General features: G+C 45.4%; 1 protein-coding gene across 7 annotated transcripts in view; it reads left to right on the forward strand.

Annotated features, from left to right (window-relative positions):
* CUNH8orf48 (chromosome unknown C8orf48 homolog) overlaps positions 1–23,935 on the forward strand; it is a 27,448-nt gene that overhangs the window by 402 nt on the left and 3,111 nt on the right. For 2 of the 7 annotated variants that reach the window (XM_017737594.1, XM_017737593.1), the window contains exons 2-6: positions 556–799; positions 1,650–1,793; positions 7,373–7,590; positions 9,045–9,197; positions 10,240–14,703. In XM_017737594.1, coding sequence (XP_017593083.1) covers positions 565–799; positions 1,650–1,793; positions 7,373–7,590; positions 9,045–9,197; positions 10,240–10,407 — 918 coding nt within the window. In that variant the 5' untranslated portion in view covers positions 556–564 and the 3' untranslated portion in view covers positions 10,408–14,703. The other 5 variants (XR_001863066.1, XR_001863067.1, XM_017737595.1 and 2 more) reach the window with 5 other exon arrangements.

The raw sequence follows: 23,935 nt of genomic DNA on the forward strand, positions 1-23,935 counted from the left end.
AGCGATCTCCCATTAACTCCTGCCCCTCCCCATCCCTGCCAGTGTCCAAGGCCAGGCTGGACATTGGGGCTTGGAGCAGCCTGGGACAGTGGGAGGTTTCTTCCCACTATCTCATCTAACCATACTCTGTTTCTATTTCTACTCGTTCCCTCTTGTCCTGTCACTACCTGCTCTTGTAAGTAGTCCTACCTCATCTTTCCTGTAAGTTCCTTCTTAATAATAGAACGGGAAGATTTGCATTTTATTTTTTTTAAATGAATAATTTTATCCAAGCATTACTGTAATCCACTGCAGATTTGAAAGGGATGCTGCTCAGAAGTCATGGCTAATGCTCAGTGCTAATTGTTACTGTGCCTTTACCCCGTGGATCTGAACGTGTGCTGCTCCAGTCAGTGCTTTGGCTTGATCACAGTTGAGTTGAGATTTTACCCACCTGTTGTGGGTGTTAAATCAGGTGTGATCTGACTGTAACAGCCCTCTGTATATCCCATGTTGCTGTAATTAACCCACTCGTCCTCCCTGTGAAGCTGACTTTATTTTTGTTTTCATTTGCAGAGCTGCCCCATGGCGACTGCCCTGGCAGAGAGCTCTGGGAGCCGTGGAAAGGGGCTGGAGTTGAGCCAGAGTCACAGCAGCTCTGCTTTGGACTATTCAGGAGACACCTTTGAGTCCTTCAGCGAGGAGGAGGAGGAAGAGGAGAGCGAAGCACCTGGATCGTGGTGTTCCACAGAGGATTTGGAGGGGTCAGCTGTGTCAGAGGCGTTGGAAAGCACATCATCACATGGCCAAAGCCATGCTGGTATGCAGAGCTCTCTCTGTTTGAGGCCTGTGTTTCACAGCTTCAATCGCTGCAGGGGGGCCTTCAAACAGCAAAAATAAAGGTGAAAATTGCATGGAGTGTCCTTGCTGTGCGAAGTGCTGAGCAGATCCATGCTTCAGACACCTCCACGGGAAGGACTTGGCCATGGAAATGCTTCCTTAGTAATCTTGTGATGCTGAAATTCTGTTGGCACCTTAAAAACCTTAAAGTCCCCTAAAACAGAGTACAGAAGTCAGGTGCTCCTTCGAACTGGGACCATTCATTTTCATCTTGCTTTCAGTGGCTTCTCAGGCCTCTGAAGTTTTTTGTCTTTTCACATCTTTGTGGTTTCCTCAGTTCCTGCAGAACTGGAGTTCAGAATATTTAGAAGTGGAAGGGACCCACAAGGACCATCAAACTGGAGAGCAGGGAGCTGATACAGAATTTTTATTCTCTCTGTGCCACATTATTTTCCCCTTGGACCAACATCCTGAGAGAGCTCCTGAAAGCACTTGAGCAGCCACAAACGAAGGGCTGGAAATCAGTGATGGGGCTGCAGCAGGGAGGAGGCACAGGGGGTTAAGTTGGCGTTTCAGATCAAATTCAATGTGCCAGCAGCTCTCATTTTCTCAGGGAATCCCATACCGTGGTTCAGGGGTGATTAGAAATGAGCAGTGTGAGGTATTCTGTGGGACAGAAGCTGAAATCCCTGGCTTCATCTGTGTATTCCTGTGGCTCAGGGTTTCTTCTCCCTCAGCAGGGAGAACTGGCACATTCAAGTGGAGGATTATTTGCCTCCCACTTTGCTTTCCTCACAATGTGTGTTCCAAGTTACCTTTTTTCCTTGCAGAGGAGGAGTCTGAAGCAGTGGATTCTGCAGCTGTGGAAAGAGCTGCCATAGGGAAATGGATTGATGCCATGGGAAAATGGGTTGATCTGAAAAATAAAGACACTGGGATTCAGCCAGACAAATCTGTCGTCAGAACGCCTGCTGGTGAGTGTGGTAACTTCAGCACAAGTTATAATTCCTTCTTTTGGAAGGGGATGTAAACTTGACTTAAATTTTATACACAGGCTGTTAAGCCAGCTGATTAGCCTGGCTTAATTAGCCAGGTAATTAAGTACAAAGTTTCTCTTCTATGCTTTCTTGGAGAGCAGTTTGTCTCCCGTATCCCATATCTGCCCATGTAGTGACATTATCCTGGTGATGCACTACCACAAAACCTGGGAAAGTACACTGAAAAATGTCCCCACATTTTAAATTTAACTGTAATCCTCACATTTTTACTGGACTGTTCAGGTTTTTTCTCTCCAGCTGTACAGGTATTAAGAAATTTGGGGATTTTCCCCTCCAAAATAAACATGACTTCAGAATGTATTGTGTGAAATGGTTTTCCCCCTCTTGTTAATCAACTGTGTTGATTATTGACTTACTTGTTTGCCCTGTTTTAGTCCCTTTCCCAAGCTGAGGGAGGCAGCAGGGCACCAATTTTGGCAGGAACAATGGAGCATCTTTAACCAAATAATGATGGAGTGTAGGGAGGAGGAGGAGAAGGGAAAGGAGGAAGGAAAGGATCCATTTCCATGTACTGGTTATGCAAGGAACTGTGAGAGCAGATGGTGGGATGCAAGCCCTGCTAAAGTCTGTCAAAAAGTGGGTCAGAGATGCTATTTTTAATTAAGAAAAAAGAGCAAGAAAGCTGTAATTGAGCAAAAAATAATGGGAGCAGACGGGGAATCTTCCTCAATCTGCATGTTCATGGGAAGTGAGCAAAGTTGGAGTTCTGTGGGTCACTGTAAGACTGATTAACCAGGAGATCCTCCTGCCTGGGCACTTAAAGGCATGGAATTTGTGTACAGGCATCCTCAAAGCACCCATCTGTCCTAGAAAAGCAGGAGCTGAGGTCACTTCTAGGCTGCTCTGAATTGCAGAGCTCCTTCCCCACAGTGGTGAGTCAATGTTGTGGGTTCCTGACTCATCTCCTGCATTTCTCTGTTCCTTCAGTTCAGTGGAAGGCAGCTTGTGTGGAGCAGCTCATCTATAGTAGGGAGGCTTCTCCTGGCCTGCTCCTCCAAGATAATCTTCCTAAAATACATCAGAATCCTGTGACTGATTCCTGGAGAAATTGAAAGGGACCTGATGAGTTCAGAGGCACTGAATCAATGATGAACCACAGCTGAAGGGTGAGGATGTTTTCCATCTCCACAGGGTTCTCCCTTGAAAGTTGCACTCGGAGGATTTTATTCATAGAATCACTGTCAGATTCTCATAGTGGTGCACCAGGGAATGCTCTGCCTTTGGGTGATGGATGTTGGTGGCAGGGAGAGTCAGTGGTCCCTGAGGCTTGAGCAGCAAGTTCTGTTCCATTATCTTGAGCTGATGTAGCAGACCTGGCTTGTCTCCTGCTTGTCCTGTCACTGTCACAGCCCAGCCCTTCTCAGCTACATTGGTGCTTCCAGTGATCAATATGAAGAGCACAAAATACGGTTCATGCTTATCTTTCTTTGATGCAAACCCAGCCATGTTAACCCCAGATCAATCATAATTAGCCGTGCATTGCATTTTTTATTGCTGAATATGATCATAAAATAAGCACAGCAACTTTTGTCTTCTGATACATAAAAATGCTTCTCTTGGGTTTGATCATTCAGCACTTGGTACCCCCCAAATCTTGTCTTGTTTTAGCAAAATCTTGTCTTGTTTTAGCAAAATCTTGTCTTGTTTTAGCAAGTTTTAGCAAAATCTTGTCTTGTTTTAGCAAGTTGGAGATACTTTTTTTTTTTTTTTAAATGCAGTAGATGAGCTCACCTAGAACTGGATTGCTGCACAGTGGGTCCCCTCAGAACACTCAGCTCAGTGAATTGTGTGCACTGAGCACACAGGCTATTCTGAATCAGGGTTTGTTTTATTGCCTCAAGACTTTCTCTCTCATCTGACTGCTAATAGGGTTAAATGTGATGGGGGAGCAAAAGGTTCTGTGCCTATGGGAACACTCTGGAGTGTCATTTTTATTTTTCATGGTTTTTTTTGTGGGCTGAAAGAAGAAAAAGATGCTGGCCTCAGGAGAAGGGAGAAATTGTCATCATAGTTGTCTTTGTCCCTCCACCCCAGTGTGGTAGCACGAGCTGTTATTAGGCAAATACATCACAGCCATGACTATAAATTCTCAGTTCCACAGAGATTATTCCATGTTAGTCATCTTTAAAATGTACTCAGGAAATGGCAGTTCTTCAGCTTGGATGTATCTGAAAATTCAGGTGGGGCTCTTTGACCCCCTGGCTGGTGCTGTGTTCACAACGTGCCTCTCACCTTTGTAATGTGTCTCCATTAAATGCTTTGCCTGTTCATGTTCCTGCACTGTTAGCACTGCACTGCTGCTGTAATTGTTCCCAATTGTAATTGGGAGGCTGGGAGGCCCTGGCACAGGGTGCCCAGAGCAGCTGGGGCTGCCCCTGGATCCCTGGCAGTGCCCAAGGCCAGGCTGGACATTGGGGCTGGGAGCAGCCTGGGACAGTGGGAGGTGTCCCTGCCCAGGGCAGGGGTGGCACTGGATGGGCTTTAAGGTCCTTCCAACCCAGGTCATTGTGTGTCTGTGTGATGATTCACTGTGCTGGAGGAGTTTTACTCACTTTAAATTCCTGTTTGTGATAAACAGCCTGACATTTCAGCCTGTTTCTCTCACTCCTGTGTGACGTGCAGGGATCTTTCTCATGCTCTTTGCTGGTCAGGCTGTCAGCGTGTTCATCTGAACTGTAAAATCAATTTATTATCATCAATTAATTATGAAGATGTTATCTGGAGCTGCAGAGGTAAAACCTTACTGAAGAGCAGTTATTGATTATTGCCTTTCACAGTTACCTCTTTTTACTTTTTATCTTCTTAAAATAGAGTATTAGCAGAGAATAATAACAACAAAATGCCTGCCAGTTTTCATATTAAATCAAAGACATCGAAGGAAAAGGAAACTCATAAAGACTTTCCTATTTTACTCCCTCATGGATTTCAAATGTCACACTTAAGGCTGGAGTTGCACACAGACAGCAAAACCTCCGTAGGTCACTGAGTTACAACCCCTCAGCAGGGTTTGGGATGTAGACATGGGGATTAGCTTCTCTCTCCTGGGCTTCTGGAATCACAGCAGCTTCTTGGTGCACTTTGTGGGGCTTTACTTCCTGAATATTCCATGTTTTGTGACCTTCCTCTGGGCGAGACGTGGCTCTGATCGATGCCTGTGCTGCTTCACTTGGGCTGCTCTTGTCACCTGTTCTGCCTCTCTCCTCCCCAACGAAGAGAGGCAACGCTGGGTTTGGAGCAACCAAAGAGCAGAAAATGTCCTTCTGGAGCAGTCATTGGCACTGGCAGGGATGTCCTGCACTGACCTTCAGCTCTGCCACCACAGATGGAGCAGGAGCCTTCCAGCATGTCTGGATCACACATGGAAAAGAGGGAATTTGAGAGACATGGAATAAATGCAACCAAAGCAAGAGCTGAGACCCCCTGGACAGGTGAACCTCCCACACCTGGGGGAAATCTGAATGTGTAAATAATTCAGTTAAAAGACAAACTTTTCTCACCATTTTTTGGGCTTGTTTCCATGAAATTATAGTCCTTGATCCCTAATTTATATTCTTTCTGAGCTTCCTGTTACGTGAATTAACATGAAAAAGTAACTCCAGCACTGAGTCGTGCAGTGAGGTTTAAAAATTGCTGTTCGCTTTGCCAGTCTTTCTTCTGAAGTCTGGAGGTGCAGATGGGTGGGTGTGTGGCAGCACAGGATTTATACATTATTAGAAACCAATTCTTAATAAAATTGCACTTGTGGATGTCAGAAGAGCGTTAAGTGAATTAATCAGGCTGGTATTAAACTGTCACTAAATGCTCAGTGGACCTGATGTGTTTTACTTCTGCCTTTGTGTACTCAAATGCTTTTGTTCTGGGTTTTTTCCCCCCCCTCACAATGGTAACTTTTTAATCTTTTTATTCATTCTATGTTCAGCATAAATGAACCTGCCAGGAATATTTTATTAGTGTGATTAAACCCAGTAGTGGCACATGATTTCCACTTTTTTTACAGGATTCTACATTGAAATTGTAAGGAAAATCACCTGATGACTGAAATGGTGGTTTCCACTCAGATATTTATGATGCTCCCCCAGATTTATTTTTTTTTTTAATTAAATTGCATTTTAAGGTAATGCTAATTCTTATTTATCTGTCTATAAATTGTCACCACGTCTTTGCTTTTAATCATTTTGATACATCATCTCCTTAGGAGGAGTAAATTGCTCTGTGATGCTCAATTCTGAGCTGTAGTAGTTGCACTTAAACACATTTTCCACGTTGTTCATGAAGCCACAAAATTCCTGCTTTGCTTAGTTTTAATTATGGATCCCCTTATCCTTCATCAACATTGGATTTCTGAAGAGGTGCTCAGTTTTCTTTGCAGATTTCCACAACTGTATCTTGTGTCTTTGGGACTAAACTAATCACAGGGAATTTAGAGGAAGTGTTATATTCACATTGTTCAATATTTTAAGGATTGGTGTTGTGATCATGCCAAGATATTCCACGGGACTGGAATGCCAAGGTACTGGCAGTGCCTGTCTGGAAACTGAATTTAATCCTGAAAAAACAGCCAATGTGGAGGGCTTGTTTAAATGATACAATCCAACCTCCCAGCAGGAATTCGTGTGTGAATCCTTGGAGTTGAACTGGCCACACCTCTGGAGTCATCCCCTGCCTGACTTTGGGCATTGACACCTCGAGGGCTGTGGTGTCTCCCGCCTCACACAGCCCCATCCTGTGCTCATGGCCATGAAATACTGCATTGATTGTGCTCTAAGCCTCTGGAAAATCTCCCCAGAAGCCCTGAATGAAGTTGTAAATCCATCCTAACCTGCCCATCTGAAGTCTAATCTCTATTTTATTTATTTTTACGTGCCACTGGGAAGGATAAGAGAAGATGAAAGCGGGAACGATATTTTTTAAACAAGATCTTATAAAGAATTTAGGCAATGATTGTTGAAGCTTTAGAGGAAAAGTGTTTTCTAATGTAATTGCATTTCCTCAAAAAAAATTCCCTACTGTAGGTTGTGGAATATATTGGAGGTGTTTCCAGAGTGACTTCAGTGGACACTGCCTCTAATTTTTCTTACAAATTGCTCCTTAGAGTATTGATGAAGAGCTCTCTTGAAATATTAATTAATTTTGGCTTAGCAAGTTGCAGTTTCAGGTAAGGAGATGCTAAATCTATATTATTGGCAGTCAGTTTATTTAATGTCATAGTATTTAACTGCTGCCTTTGCTAATCTATTTATCCTGTACCATTAACCTTTTGTCTTTTTATTTCCTCCCAACTTTGGAGCCTATTTTAGAGCCATTTATTGTGCCAGTTGCTACAGTTGCCATCCACATTTGTATTTAAATTCTGCTCTGCTGTTGCTGCAGGCAGGGCCTGACCCTGGGTTTGGGTTTTCCTTGGATAACACGAGGTCACACAGATAAAGAGCAGCAGCTCTTCTTTCCCTGACGCAGCAGTTGATGCTCTTGTCCTGTTGATTTCTGCCTGGCAGGAATTCCCGAATTATCCCATGGAGAGCTGGATGCTCTCAGGTCTTTTTGCACCAGGAAGATCAGCGGGATGCACCAGGAGCAGGCAGGGAGTGGGAAGTGCAGGAAGCTGCAGTGTGGAGTCCCAGCAAGGAGAGCTGAGACAGGAGATTCCTGTGCTGTTCCTGCCCGGCTGATGAACAGGATCCTGCTGGAAAACACCAGGGAGGCTGTGAAACAGGTACTGAGGGACAGAAAGGGAGATTCTTCCCTAAATTCTGGGAGAACCACTGGAGAAAAAAAGCCATAATATCAGGATCAAGTCAGGCAGACCTTAATGATGCCAGGCTCAGGACTCTGAGAGATGTTTTGGGTTGATGTCCCAAGATTTATCTTTCTCATTTCTTAGACACCACTGTAGAACTGTTGCTAGCAAATAATCATAAAATATTGCCTGGTGATAAAATCCTGATCTGTGTGCTTGAGCAAGGCTGGGGTCATCAGTTACTGCAGTCCACGAGAAGCCCTGGATCAGCTGAAGGAAAAAGCCTTTTTCTCTGGTTATGTTTGCATCAGCTATTTATCAAATTATTCTGCATATTATTTTTTGTGAAGTCTTTGTGACTCTGGGATTAGAAAAATTCCAAAGGCAACACCTCCCCGTGCTCCCAGCTTTCTCAGGCATTAGATAATATTAATAAAAACAGTTCCAATAAAATCTTGCTGACCTCAGTCCCTGATTAAGAAGCATCTGTCTCATCTTTACCCAATTCAAATCTCATTTTTTGTCACCAGTCCGGTGGTTTTTTCCCACCACGGGATGGGTTTTGTGCCCCAGCTCCTCCCCTCAGCCCTGCCACTAAAAATAATACTTCAAAGTCAGTTCTGGTGTGATAATCATTTCAGGCTTCCTGTCTTTTAAAATCATTTTGACATTTCAGCCATCTGCACTTTTAATTTCTATTGGTGTTAACCCAGCTTCCAAATTTTGTGGAATTTTTATTTCCTCTTTATTTGTCTGACATTGTGGGAATACATTCCCTAAGAAAAGGAACCTGAACCTCTCTGTCTGCGTGGTTCTGTCTGTAGCTCCACACAGCAACATTTTTATACAGACAAGTCAGGGAAGAGGGGACAGAGAGGCCTGGGATGGGACTTTCTAGGGTTGATTCCCCTGCTTTTATAGCAGTTCACTGTGTTTATGGAGCCAGGTGGAATCCGTGTCAATTAAATCAGATAAAACCATTGATATTTCATAAAAGCACAAACCCTGGGATTTGTGTAATGCTGTTAAATAAGCTTAAGATTTCATGGTGGATAAACTACCCTAGGCATCACTGAGTAGCACTGTTCATCTCACAAGCAGAGCTGCAGAATCTGGGTCGGATTCTGGCTCAGAGCTGCATGTTTGAACTATTGCTCCAGAGTTTATTTGCCTCTTAATTTATTTATAAAATGTATAAATAGAATTTAAAATCATAACCCCTCTGGTTGGTGTCTAAGGCCTTGCACACACTGCCAGCATAGGAACAGTTATAGATGATGGAATTATGACTATGAATTATTTTACTACTGCCTAAAAAGCCAATTTTTGGCTTTAGCGAGTGCCTCTATGTATATTTTTATTGATTGCTCTCAAAGTTACCACCTTACTAGGCCAGACATTGCTCATGGCATCAAAGTCTCCTCTTCCAGGTGGCAGAAGCTCAAATCCACGAGGCTTCAGCGTGTCCTGACTGCCAGCAGAAGGAAGCAGAGCTGGCCAAGGTTGCCTTTCTCAGGCGAAAAAAGACTCTGCTGGAAGGTGCTTTGATCCGAGAGAAACTGGAAGAACACTTTTACTGCAGAGTAAGCAAATGTTGTTTAAAAAAATTCATGCTCCATTTTATAGGTGCTGTAACTAAAGAATGTCTAAGGCAGATTCCCCCTGATTTATGGCAGTGAGATCAGTGCAAACCAAAATAGAATTTGGGTCCTATGCCATTAATAAAAAGCTCGGCACCAACATTCTCCTCAAGTCATTTGAGCTGCCTGATTTATGGAAGCTGAAGGTCATTCCCAGAACCTCCTGGAATTGGTTTTGGGTCCCTTTTGATTATTTCTCCCCACTTTGTTTTCTGCTGGGCTGTCCAAGACGAAATGGCAAATGAAATAATGTGGCAGGAGGTAACTGTGCCCACACTGGGCTTCCTTGCTCATCCTTTGCCATAGGAATCTTGGAATAGGGCACTGCAATGTGTGATGGAGGCTGAGGCCTTTGGGATACACTGAGATTTCTTCTTGGAATTCCTGTCTGTCTGTGCCAGTGTCCCAAAGATTGAAGCTTTGTTGTTAGGAAGTGCCTCTGGAGGAGCTGGGCGGGCAGTGAAATGTGCAGAATTCCTTGGGTCAGCTGTGGCTGTTCCTCAGGATGGTCTTCCTGAAGGAAGAGCTCTTCTCTCCGTCTTGGAAGGGGGTCCCACTGAAGGCAGGTGCCTTCCTGAAGCCCCCAGATCTCTTTCCATGTTGATGAGCAGGGTGGGAGTTTGTGCTGTACCACACTTTCCTTTTTTTCCCCTAATAATTCCAGTCTCCAAAGTTTTGACTTCTTCACCTCCATACCTAAAATTTGAGAATTTTAGTCTCAAGTGAGGCTTCATTTTTTCCCACTTCTCCCCCCTGCTTCCCTGAAAGGCCAGCTGTTTTTCCCTGTGCCTCCTTAGGGAGGAATCCTGCTTTATGGGCCGTGCTGTTTGACAGAGTTCCTAAACAGAAACCTTTCAAATCCACCAAATTGTGTGGGTGAGTGCTGCCCACCTGGCTGGGTTTGAGGGACTGGGTGTGTGATACAGGCCATGAGAAATGGCAGGAATGCAAACCTGAGTAATTCCATGTTTCCTTTCTGTTTCAGGACACGCTCACACTTCTAGGAGAAGCACTCAGAAGCTTTCCCAAACCTTCAGAGGATCCCTGGGACTTGTGGCAAAGGCTGAAGGGTCAGGAAATGGAAAGCCTGAAAGTAACCATCACTCCAGTGGGTAAAGAACTGGGAGAGCCTCCTGTGGGCAGCCACCTCTAGAATTCCAGTGATTATGGATCTGAGCTGCTCTGGCAGTGATGGATTGGGTGCTGGTTTAATATTCCTGCAGGTGGAACCAGATCTGCCTGTGTGGGGTGTGAGTCAACCCTTTCGCCTTCCTCAGTGCAAATGCTGCAATATATTGTAATCCATCTCCATAGGTTTTTCAAATTCCAGAAGCCAACAGTTTCCATTATTAATCTGGCAAGCCATAAGTATTGTTTTTTGTGGGATTGCTGTGGGATTGCAGAGCAGCTCCCAGCTGCTTCCATCCATAAGGAAAATAAATCACTCGGTTTTCCAGGGCAGGGAGGTGTAATTACTGCATTTCAGCTCAGTCTTTGCCCACTGTCTCGTGGTAAATTGAAAGTGAGAGCCCCAGGTGGAGGAGAAAAAGCAAAGTTAACTATAGAAAGCAGTAAAATGAAATGCAGTATTTATAGAAGAGAAACAATGAGGCTGTAAGAGAAATTAATCAGCAGGACTGGGGATGCCAAGAGGATGAGAAATACTAATAAATTAATCATGGAATCTATACAGGATAGGTGCCTAGGAGAAAAAACCAACAGAGTTTAAAACTGGAAAAAGAACTATAAGAAAATACTTGAGAATTTGTTGTAATTTTCTGTAGTTTTTCAAGATGACAAAGCCACTGTTGTTCAAAGACTGGATCTGGGGTTCAGTACACATCCAACTAAAATGGAATTATGCCGGAAATCTCTGAAATTATCTTCACTGTGGCCTCCAAAGGCTGGTGGTGCTCTGTGGGCACCTCTACACCCCTCTGTGATCAGAGCTGACAGCGAGGGCTCAGCCCTGTGCTCTAGCCGTGGCCTTGTGGCCTTGGCTCAGTCCTGAAGGGACTGACTCTCCTCAGCCTCCCGTCTCCTCATTTCTGGGCATTCAGATCCCCGTGGAAATCTTGGAGGAGTATCCCTATCTATGAACCCACACTGTATTTTTGTGACAAAGCAGAGAGGATTAAATCTCCCCGTTGCATTTTCTTCCCCCATTTTGGGACAAGAGCACTCACTGCTGAAGTGGGGTTTGTGTTTCCTACCCGTGGGCCTGTTCCCTCCTCGTGCACTCTGTTGTTTATAAGAGTCCTCAGGGGCTATTTGGCCTCTTGTCCTCACTTCCCACGAACCAGTGGAAAACCTGGAGGGAAATGCTGGGATATAAACAGAAGTGTTAGCAAAGCTCTGCCTTCTGCTGCTTAAAAATCTGCTGGGAGTGATTTCCCTGGGAGCTGATACTGAGTAGGTCAAGACCCTGGTGGAAACCCAGCCCAGCCCAATGCTTGTTCTGGTTTCTTGCAAACAGCTCTGATACTCCATCAAAAATATTCCCCTAAAAACATTCCCTTTTGAGCTGTCCCTGCAGAACACCTGGATAAAGAATAAACTCTGCTTGTTCCTTCCTGTTGCTCTGGAATCCTTAGAAATGTTTAAATCCTTTAAATCTCCTCCCTTCCAGTCTCTTTATGGGTGCTCCACCTCTGTTCCTTACTTATTTTGGTCTTCACTCCCTGGTTCTCTGAGCCTTGGGAAGTCTCTGCAATCTGCAAACACTGGGAAAGGCACTCACAATTCCACGTGGAGCCTTGTAAAGGCTGTCAGGTGTACAAGAGGTGATCAGGAACTGAACCCTTTGAAAATGTCATTTTGTAGCACAGATTTCAGCCCTTACAGACCCACAAGAAGTGACTTCCAGGACTCCTTAAAAAATAATCTGTACACGTTGATACTTTTGCTTTCAGAACATAGAAGCTTTCTAGAGCTCCTGAAACGTTTCTTTGCAGCTGCTGTCAAGCCTTCCTGTAAATCCTGAACTGGGAGTTACTTGCGTTGTGTTTGTCAGGAACAGCATCCTGCTCACACACAGTGCCTGCACAGCTCTTGTTTGTTTGCGTAAATGTTACAAAGAGAACTCGGGTAACTCCTCAGGAAAATCAAAGCAGATTTTGCTGATGGCTGTTGGATGCGTTTTCCTGCTGCTCGCTACAGTTGTTTCGTTCTTTCATCACCACTGACTCTGAGATCTGAGTGTTTTTCTTTAGCAGCTCTTAGAGATACGCAATGGAATGAATGATCCGAGCCCCTAAATAATTTATTTCCTAATCCTGCAGTTTTTGAGGCTGGAGATCCAAAACTCTTGACAGGGAGGATGTGGGAGAAGAGGGTGGGTGATGTCTCTTCCTTTTTCCCCTTCCAGCAGCAGATTTTTCTTTTGATCCAAAGAACCCCCAAAACTCTGATCAAGGAATATTGATTCATCTGCTGCCTGGTTTGTGCTTGCTGGGGCATAAAAGGAGCAGGGTGGCTCAAGAGGGATTCCTATGGAAAAGCAGCTGTGGCTGTGAAACAAATCACTCTGCCTCTTCAAAGTGCTCTGCAGCTTTGGCTTTGTGGCTTTCATGCCACCCAGGGCTGCATGATTTAATCTTCTGAATGATTGCTGCTGTTGTGGAGATCATTGCTCTGAACTCTGTGCTAGCAGAGAGGGTTTCTCCCATCTCAGTTGGTTTATGCTCTGTGTATGCTGATAGCCACTTTTGGGATGTTGGATTTTATAACTGACCCCCTTTGGATAAACTTAAATTCCTCAGATTATCATTAAAATCAGTTTCCCATGGACTGCAGCACTGTAAGGTTCATTTGCTCTAGCTTTCTCTATAAAAAATACCCTTTCCATCCATCTCTTAGGCTGTGGGAATTTGTGTCTCTGGGATAAACTTCCCTGTCAATCCCAACAGGCTGCTAGCACAGCTCTGAGTGGGAATGAAGTTTTAGTGTCATGAACTTCCTGGATATGAGCTGGGAACAAAGATAAACATTCAAAAATTATCTCTTCTGGTGGGAGGTGCCAAGAGGGTGGCACTGGATGAGCTTCAAGGTCCCTTCCAGCCCAAACCATTCCACGATTCTGGGATATTTGAGTTAGGATTTCCAGCTACTGAGGAAATCTGTTGTGGTCCCACTGGTCCAGTGTAGGATCATAGAAGAGTCTGAGTGTGAAGAGACCTTCCAAAGGTCTTCCTTCCTTCCACCTAACCCACCCCTGCCCTGGGCAGGGACACCTCCCACTGTCCCAGCCTGCTCCAAGCCCTGTCCAACCTGGCCTTGGACACTGCCAGGGATCCAGGGGTGGCCACAGCTGCTCTGGGCACCCTGTGCCAGGGCCTGCCCACCCTCAGTGTGAAAACCTTCATGTAAAAACCCTAAACCAACCCTCCTGCAGGTAAACCATTACCCTGTCCTGAGGGCACAGGGCCTGCTGAGAGCTTTGCTCCATTTTTCTTGTAGGTCCCCTTCAAGTGCAGGAATGTTTCCCTGGAGCCTTCTCTTCTCCAGATGAACACTCCCACCTCTCAGTTTTTCCTGATGGGAGAGGTGCTCCAGCCCTCAGAGCATCTTTGTGGCCTCTTTCCATTAATCTTGGACCTTTTCTCTGAAGTTACACTAAAATCTGAAATGCTCCAGGCTCCCCTGGGGTCCCTCAGTGCCTCCTCAGAAATTCCCCTTATGGGGCTGCTGTGTGATGAGACTCAGATATTTGTTTTAATTTTATTTTTTACCAGAGCCCATTTGCTGAGGTTCCAAGAAGAGGAGCTGAACCCATTGATTCATATTGGGGAACTTGACAAATATTTTCAGCTGGTGGCACCAAGGATGAGGTTTTGCTGCTGGAAAGGCTCACGTTCCCCTGTGGAGCTGGAGCTCACCCAGCTCTCAGCAAAACCCTGAACTGAGTGCAGTTCCCTCAAGCCATCCACATATCCTCCAGCAAGAGCTGCAGTGCTCCCAGCTCTGCATTTTTCAAGCATTTTCAAACCTCCTTGCGTTCCTCAGGCTGTAATTTTATTACCGCGGGATGTGATTTTCAGAGAGTGACTTTTGATTGTGGCCCCTGAGGGAGGCGCTGGGTGTGTGCAGATCAGCCCTGCCTGCCCCGGGGCTGCTGCTCTGGATTTACTGTGTTTAAATGATGGCAAAACAGCTATTAATGCTATAAACACCACATTTGCATTGTTTTCATGCAACTAATTGTTCTTTTTTTTCCTCCACAACTGATTTTGAAGATCTTTGGCAGCACTGACAGCAGCAGGATGTGGATGGGAGATGAGGGGGAGTGGATTCCTTCTGTCAGGGCCCTCCATCTTCCAGATTACCTAAAGAATTGATCAGGGTACTTAAAAAAAAACAACCCAAAACCATTTTCCAGCTTCTGGGCATGGATATTCACTGCTTATTTATTCATTTCTTTATTCTGTAATAAAATAGTACTGTTCTCACAGACTAGGCTGTCTGATCCATAAATACCCTTGTAAAATAGATTTGTAGCATGTAACAGAATCCTTTTGAATATTCTGTGAAAATTCCTTTTTTTTTCTCTCCTTTTTTTTTTTTTTTTTTTGTTGATAGCACTTTCAGAACATTTACATCCTTCATCCTGACATTTGGAAATAGAACATTTTTTGCCTACAGAGGTAAGTTTACAGCATCATCACAGTATTATAGCTTGTTTAAAAATACATACAGCAGTACTGGTAATTGCAAGCAAGCTGTATACTTGAGCAGGGGGCTTGGTGGCAACTTCACAGGGTTTCTACTTTATAAAACAATGACATTTATTAATATTACATCCATCACTTGGTTAGAAAAGATTACTTAGATACATTACTCACAATAAATCTGTCATTTCTCTGTGACATCACAGGACAGGCTATGAAAATAGAAACACACCGTGGTATGGGTGGTGTAAAAAGGATTGGATGCCTCATTAAAAAAAGAGGGTTGGGCTGTCTCTTCCCTTGGGAATTTGAGTTAATGCTGGATGTCCTCAATCCACTTGTGGTGGGAAGGCCACGAGCAGCTCTCAGCACCAAGCCTTGTGTGAAGGAAACATTGAAATGTCAGGCTCGGCCCCACGAGGAGCTGCTGCTGAAGACACGAGCGGTTCTTCAGGAACAGCCTGGCAGCACCATCTGGGAGCTCCTTCACTCCCAAGCCCAAGTGCATCTCAACACCTTCAGGCCCTGCTGGGATCAGTGCAGCACAGCTCCCCTGGTTTGGATCAGCTGGGCTGGTTGGTGTCACCCCAAATCTGCCTCTTTACCTTCCAGTGGGTTTTTGAAAGAGGGAAAGCAACAGATTTAAATTTACTGGTTCAGTAATACACAGAAAATTTGGGTTAGGGTTGGAAAGGAGCTAAAAACTCATCCCATTCCACCCCTGCCCTGGGCAGGGCCACCTCCCACTGTCCCAGGCTGCTCCCAGCCCCAATGTCCAGCCTGGCCTTGGGCACTGCCAGGGATCCAGGGGCAGCCCCAGCTGCTCTGGGCACCCTATGCCAGGGCCTGCCCACCCTCACAGGGAACAGGCACTGCCACGGTTTGCCCAGTGAGGATTAAAATGACAGAAGAGATTAAAAATACATCATTGCATTGGTTTTACTTTGCACAAGTGAGACTAAGTGTATAAATATATATATATATATATGTATAATAAAGCTGTAGGAAATCTCCAAACTGCTAACAACTCTTAGAAATGAGATAAAACAAGGATGTATTTGCTTGGAAATTTCATAGTTGCAGTTCTTTCATGATTTTCATTTCCAGGTAATTCAAAAGTACTTCGTGCTGGATCCTGGTTTTCTTTTTTTATGAAACAAGTCCAGGTGTGCTTTGGCAAATGCTCTTTTCTTGGTCTCTCTGATACTCCTCTTGTGCTTTCTGCAGTCTTTTCCCTCTGAGTTTCCACTTGTGAAAGCAGTAGGTGATGAGGGATGTCATTATCAAGGAGAAAATGATGACCAGCACGATGATCAGGGCGATGGTGGACGAGAGGGACCCCTCCAGCTGCTCACTCTCAGTGTCCCTGGTGGAGTTCAGATCAGCAAAGTTCTCATAGTCTGCTGAGGCCAAAAGTGCAGCTCCAGGAGCCTCCTTGAACTTGGGCCTCATTGGGACTCAGGAGCTGTTCTCAAAATCCCTGGAGAAGCAGAACTAGGACTCCCTTGTCACCCAGCTTTCCCGCTGGGTTCCGCAGGCATAGGGGATGCTCAGGAGTGGGGTTGGAAGGCAGGGAGTGCAGGAACAGCAGCGTGTTGCACAAAGCTTCCAGCACAGGTCACCTTTATCCCAGGTGTTAAGGTCAGGAATGTGTTGCTTTCTTCATCAAGGGGCAGGGAAGGCTCAGCCAGCTGCCAGTTTGGGATTCCTTGTTTTCTGCAAGAGATAATTGGAGAAAATCCAATCAATTTTCCAGTGGTGGCGGAGCTTGTCCTGGGGCTGAATGCAAAACAAGCACTGCAACAAGTGTGCTTTCTATCTTAGGAATTGTCTCAGTGAAAGACTCTTTTTTTCTTTCCCAGGATATTCCCAGAAGAAAGTGAAATCAAAGGCCTGGTTTGTGACCTTGGGCAGGCTTGGTTTTGGTAACATCACCCAACATTAACAAAAACAGGAGCTCTCATGTTGAGAAGGGGTTTCATTCCCCCTCTCTGCTCTCAGACTGGGCTTGTCTGGAGAGGGTTTGAATTTGGGGGTTTAGTCCTCATTATACTGGAACTGAGGGGGTGTCCTCGCTGATTGCAGGTCTGGGATCTGGAGAAAGGGCCTGGGAATTGAGGAGGTTTCCTCACTGATGGCAAATCCGGGATCTGCAGAAAGAGCCTGGGTGAAAAACCACGCCGGATTATTTGAGAGGTGAGCTCCCCTCCAGGCACTGAGCTGTAAACCAGAATTTAACCCCCCCACCCTTCCACAGTTCTGATGGAATTTCAAAGACTTTTAAGTCGTTTGTCTTTGATATGTGCTGTGTGTGACAAAGCCTAAAAAATTCACTCCTCTGAGCAGTTCTGAGGTCCAAAGCTGCTCTGCCATTCCCTCCCCTGATCCAAATCCCATTTTGGAGTTAAACCTGAGGAACAAGGCTGCTCTGCTCTTGACTCCTGCTTCCAGCCAGGACAGGAGGATTTGGCCCCACGGTATTTTCCTTCGAGGAGCTGGAAGTATGTTCGGGGCTATTTATTTCAGATAATTTATTTCAGCTTGCTCCAAACCCCCTCCACAATGCTTGGAGGCCAAAATGAGGTTTCAGAGATCTTGGAGCCTCATTGTTTGGAGATGCTCTGTGAGAGGATGCAGTTCATCCTCTTTATAGAAATAAAGTTCATCCCACTCAGGCTCACAGAGAGCTGAGGGTCTCTTTTACTAATTAGCAGCACGTTCTGATTAGTAATAACCACTGTTTATATAGCTCAGCATTCTGTTGATGCTAAAAGATGTAAATAACAGTTCCTGCCAGTTTGGAACAATATGTTCACGGAGTCAGAGAGAAATGGGGATTTTCAAGGAAGTTTAGAACTCAGATTCTGCTGTAGTTGAGGGAGAGCTGATTGAAGGCTCATTTCACATCAGGGACCAAGGCACCTTTGATGAATGCCTACAAGTGGCACTGCTGGCAAGCCATGCGTCAGGAGGGGATGGCAACAGAATATTTTAGTGCTCCTCAGCCATGTATTCAACATCCTTCTCAAGCAGCCTAAAGAAAGAAACTGCAACAAAAGCACTTGAGAGGCTGAGAAATGCCCCTCTGATTTATGGAGCAGCCCAGTGTCCACCTCCCACGTGGAAGTCCAGGAGGGGGGAATGTCTCAGCACTGAGAGAAATGGGATCCTGTCATACTTGCCTTAACCTGGATCTCATCTCATCTGTATCAACAGCTGTCAGGCTCCTGTGGGGAGAAGAAAACAAAAGATACAAAGTCAGAATGCAGCTGGTTCTGTGCTGCTCCAGGAAGGTGCAGGGATGTTGTTTGTAACTCCCCCATCAGTTCAGGGAGGTGGACTTTCAAAACCAAACCAGGAATGCTTTAAAATCTTAAATCTGCAATGCTCTGCTTGTGCTTCAGCTGCGTTTTGGGGAAGGAAACTGCTTTTATGGGCAAATCCCTTCGAAACAACCTCTGAGGGTTCTGCTGGTGGCTGTGCTGTGAGCTCTTGAGTGACCGTGACCAAACCCATGGGTGACATGGCAGTGCCAGCACTGCTTCCTGAGGGCAAGGAATGCTCCTTGCTGCTGCTCAGGGATGGACTGGGGAACCAGATCAGAGAGCAAAGGGTGAGAGAAACCTCAAGGGCTGGCAGCCATGGCTGGAGGCCCCAGCTCGGTCTGCGCCACCAGGAGCGGTGCCAGGGGAGCTGCCAGGGAGAAGCTCTTTCCTGGGAATCGGCGTGGGCGGGTGTGGATGTGAGGGGTGGTGCAGAAGGGCTGCTGGGGTGAAGGAGTTGCTCGTGACACAATTCCAGCGTGGAAAGGAAGCAGGCAGGGACAGCAGTGGTGGGTGTGCTCCAGAGGGGCCTCTCCAGGCTGGAGAAGCCGAGAGGAGCCTGGTGAGGTTCAGGCCTTGGAATGATCACACACAGCTCCCATCCCATCTGCTGGAATCTCACTGGCAACACATCCTCAGGGGAACACTGTCCATTAAAATCCCCCAAAACCCCTTTTCCTTGCCCATGCTTTAAGTGAATTCCAGCAGCAGAGAATAAATGAAGCTGATGTTGTTTGCTTGGGTTTGTGTGAGTCATAAGTCTTCAGTGGCTCTGGCCTGAGCGTTGCAAACATTCCAGTCAGGATCTCAGGTCTGGGCACATTTAATTCCCATTAAAATATATTAGAAAGATTCAAGTATTGATAAAAATAATGAGATTTTTTAAAACCTGGAGATTTGTTAGAATAAACTTCTCGTGCAAGCACATTAGAATATCTGGAAGTTGAATTAATTTTTAAAGCTTTTAATGAAATAATAGTGTTTTACTCCAGTACTTAGGTAAGCTCAGGCTCTTGGTGGAGCACGTCCTTGCCTTGGGATGGACTTTCCTACCCTGGCTCATGTTCCTTTGTCTTTTTTACCAACCTATAAAGTAAAGTACAACTCAGTACAAGATGGGGAGGACAAAATCTGCTCCTAGATTTGTAATATCCTTAGGACAGGCATCATCTTCCCTTTGTTCTCCAAGTTTGACCTCGGAGAACCTCAGAGAGAAAAAGATTTTTGAAGGTTTTTTTTATAGTTTTTGAGGGTGGAAAGTAAGAGAGGGTTGGATGCAATTTATATGAGAGAAACAAGGCAAATGACAGTTAAAAATCCCAAAGTGTCTCAAGATTAATTCAGGTTATTGGCATCTGTCAAATACTGAATTACTGAAGAGAGATAAGAATGTTCATCAACAGCTTTTTGATTTCCCTGAGAGTCCTCCCTTTTATGAGGGCAAACCTTGCCAGCCGTGGTAATAATGATGTTATCAGTGTTACATTCAAGACTGAAATGATGATTTGCATTGTATTCCTTAAAAAAAACCAAATGAAAAAGTCAAAATACTGTGTGGGAGATCAGAGTTTTGGTTTATTGGATTCGGTTTGGGGCTTTTATACTCTTAGGATAACTGGTTTTTTATTTCTAAGGAAGGACTGAGTTTAGTGAATGTCTGGAATCTCCAGCTTTGCTGGAAGGATGAAGGGCAGGACTCACACCTGAGCTGCTGCAGCTCCCTTGTTCCAGTGGGAAGCTGGTTGCACATCCCTGACCTGTGGGATAACTCGGGCTTCCTGGTGGGGTTGATAAAGAATGGCTGATAAGGACATAAACCCAGCAGCAGTGAGGAAAAGGAACAGCCCTGCTCTCAAAGGAGCACAAAACCAGCTTTCCAAAGGAAAGGTGACTGCCCTGAAATACAAACCTGCTCCTTGTGAGTTGATAGAAAAAATCTCTTTGATTTCTCCTGCAGGAGCAGGAGAACCTTGGGTTCTGTCTTTGTGTGTCTCATGCCCCCATCCCTCCATTCACCGTGCACTTCCCACCGTTGAATTACTCCCAGCATTTATGTGACCCTAAATATATATTGATTTTTTAAACATAGTTTCAGGCTTGCTTTCATTTTGCCTTCAGCTTTCTCATAAATGTCTCTGCTGCCTTTCAAATTGCCTCTTCCATTTTAATTGCATTAGGGAAGAATGCAGCTCCTCTCTCTCCGTTTGCATCTTTTTGATGTGAAAACACTTGTGTGAAAGGTGTCCCTCATGCTTAGACCTGATACAGAAATGGCTCTTTCTCCTCCTCCTCCAGAGCTGGGGAGCGAGACATCAACTCCAACACTTGTGCTGCAGATAAAAGGCACAGTGGGAGTGGGAGCAGAGGAAGAGGGACAAGGAGGAGGAAAGGAGAGGAAGGAATGGGAGAAGGCTTTGAAAAACACACTGTGAGATGTTTTCGCCTTGCTGCCTCTTCTCTAAACTCATCTGGGAACAAAGGATGGGGATTTAAGAGTACTGAAAATAACCCATAAATATTTAGGTATTTCTTTTTGGATGCTTAAAGAACTTTTGGAAATCTGCAGGTTTCACATCTCCCGAGTGCTGCTCAGTTTCATTCCTGGGAGGTTCTGTATCCTTCGGGGTGTGTGTTGTTCCCATACACTTTTTTTGTAGTGGCACCAGGTTTGCAGGTGTTAAACACCTCAGATTTACCTGCAAGGTCCTCACGTTAAACCTCTTCATCCCTCTTTCTTCTCTATTGTTAATCTCCAAGGAGGAAACAAGATTTGTATTTGATTTTTCCACCCCTAGAAACGCCATTTGCATAAACCCCTTGTGATTACACCCAGTGCTGGAACTGGCACCTTAGGGAAAGGTTGGAGCAAGCCAATTAATCTTTTAATTAAGTTTACAAAACTCTAGCCCTGCTTTTATCCCAGTGAACACGAAATCTCTGCTCTCAGTTGTCGTTCAGAGTGTTCTGTCTGCACTATTCCTGAAGTTGTCTTACGCAAGAAGAGAAAAAGGCTGGGAGTTTTGGGATCACTCATTCCAGCACTGGCCAGATCCCTGAGCCAGTGGAAAGTTATGTTCCTATAAAAAGATCAATATCTGGTGGGATCCCGATTCTCCTGGGAGCTGCCCTGGGCTCAGATAACTTTGAGGGATGGTTTGTGTAGGACAAAACCAGGTAATTGTAGAACAGAACCTGATCCCATCTTCCCTCCCCCTCGGAAGATCCTGAGCAAAACTTCCATGACTGAGGTGGAAGTTGCAGGCTGTGCCACTGCTCAGGACATTTCTGGGATCCAGAGGAGCTGCTGTGGGCAGGGCTGTGCTCAGCAGGGCCATAAATGGAAGGTGCTGCTTTCCTGGGCACTCTGTTTACAGAGGACCCACGCGAGGCTAATTCTGGTTTTTATTTTAATTGAGTAACCCCTAAGTGCAGATTAATTGAAGCCACAGCCGTGTCTGGCTTTAGGCTCTCTCTGAAGTTGATTTCCATCCCACTGATTTTATTGGTGACCTCTGCTAGTTTAATGTGTTAATTTAGCCTGAGTGTGATTTGATAAACAGCAGCAGCTTTTGAGGTGTGATCACAGCCTCCCTGGCACTGCCTGTTTTGGCAAATCTGAGCTTTGCTCTGTGCAAAGTCCAAGTCCTTCTGGAATGGCTCCTGTTCCCAGGAACAAACTGCACCTAGGCCGTGTACAGACTGAACACCTGATGGTTTCCCTCCCTAAACCAGTCACTGCAAGGTACCTGTGGCAGATATTTTAGCCTTCTTGTCCAGGAAATGTGAGGAAAGCTTATTATCCTGAGCATTGGAATCCTCGCAGGAGTGGTGTGAGGGAAGTTTATTATCCTGACCACTGGAATCCTTGGATGCCATTTTTTGGGGAGCTTTAAATCTCCATGAAATGCTCCCCAGAGGTGGGAGGATGAGGCTTGTCCAAGCTGGCACAAACCTATGAGGAGGAGACACTGGGGCTTATTCCTTTCACAGGAATAACAACAATAACAATAACAACAATAATAATAATAACAACAATAATAATAATTTCTATCTAGGAAGGGGTCTGGATTTCTTCCCTTTTAAGCGTGGAGAACAGTGCTGTGTCCAGGTGCTGTTCTCTGAGCACGTTCCTTCCTGGTGTTCCCTTCCAAAGAGGCTTCGCTGCCTTTTGAAAGCTCTGTTGAGGTTGTTTTTCTCAAAGCAGCACCACTGCTCCTCTTTTTGGAGGGTGGATTTTCCTGACGAGCCACTCCTGCTACAGGAGCAGGCTTCCATCAGCAGCTAAAGAGAACACCCTGCAAAATGGGGATTCTCTGTCCCTTAGAAATGATATTTTGTGGTTCACTCATTGCTGATTTAGTTCAGACTCATTTTTTAGGCTGTTCTTCCCCTCCAGAATCAGGGGCAGTTCCATCCTGTGGTACAGAGGCAGCCTGGGAGTTTTCCCTTGGTCTATATTTTAGCTGTTATTCTGTGAAAACACAAATCCTGGAGTGAGCAGTCCCCAAATCTACACGGAGCTTAAATTGCTCAGTGATTTTTTTCCCCTATTTGCTGTTTTTAGGCTCAATTTGCCCCAAAGTTACAGGATTTTTGGAGCCAGAACAAACAGAGCAGGTACAGGTGGACGATTAATTGTTGAATTAGAGGGGAAATGAAAACTGAGAGCTGTTTAGAGCTGAACTCAAATGAAAAGCCCAAACCTAAGAACCCTCATTAAATATAATTTTAAGCCAATCAATGACCTTTTTGTTAAATTCCCATTTTGTGTGCAGGCAGAGGAGGGTTCTAATTCTGGCCTAATTGTGAAGGGATGAACAAATTAGGTCTGGTTTTGTGTCCCCCTCCCTATTTAATCTGTCCTTTCCCATTTTCTCCTGCCCTACCACGAGCAAGGAAAGCCATTACAGCTGGGACACTGCAGCCTTTCTCTTGGATCTAAAATCTGACTGAAACTCCTGCAGGGATAGATTTGGGGGTTTTTTAAATATTGCAAAGAGCAAAAGATGGTTTGAACATTCCAGTTTTCATCCATCTCCTTCCAAAATAAAACTCTCCTGCTCTTGATGAACAGGCTCAGTCTAGGACTGCAATAAATTCACTACTCAAGGAATTTCACCTTTAAATTGTGCAGGAAAAGAAGAAGTTAAAGGGTGGGAGGGAGCAGGGGCTGGGAGGGGGAGTGATGAGTGTCAGTTTAGAGGCAGCTACTTTGTCTGTTCATTTCTGGAATAAAATCACATTTCCCACAGCACAGACTGGGAATAGTTTCTGTGGGATTTGAGAGTTGTAGGTGAGCAGGAGCACCCTTCCCTCCTCTCTCCATCTGCAGCCCAGGGAGCTGAACTGGTGTGCAGTGAACTGGTCCCAGCGCCGAGGCTGAAGGAGGGAATGAAGACTTGGAGCATTCAGTGCTCACAGCACTGACTTTCCTTTGAGCTTCCAATCCCATTCCAAACGGGAAAAGCGCTGTGGGATCGGTGGGTGTGTTAGGGATGGCACTGCTGGGGTTGGGAGGGGATAAGGGCGCCCCGAGGGGTTCAGCTGCAGGCACGGCAGCGGGACAAGTTTGGGGTGCAGGTGTGGGAGGATGGGAAGGGTCAGGGATCCCTGGAGCGCCGGGGATGGAGAGGAGGACGGGAGAGGAGGGGCAGGGACGGCCCGGGGTGCCCGGCACAGCTTTGCTGGGAGC

This window comes from Corvus brachyrhynchos, unplaced genomic scaffold (assembly GCF_000691975.1).
Source record: "Corvus brachyrhynchos isolate BGI_N302 unplaced genomic scaffold, ASM69197v1 scaffold346, whole genome shotgun sequence".
NCBI lineage: Eukaryota > Metazoa > Chordata > Aves > Passeriformes > Corvidae > Corvus > Corvus brachyrhynchos.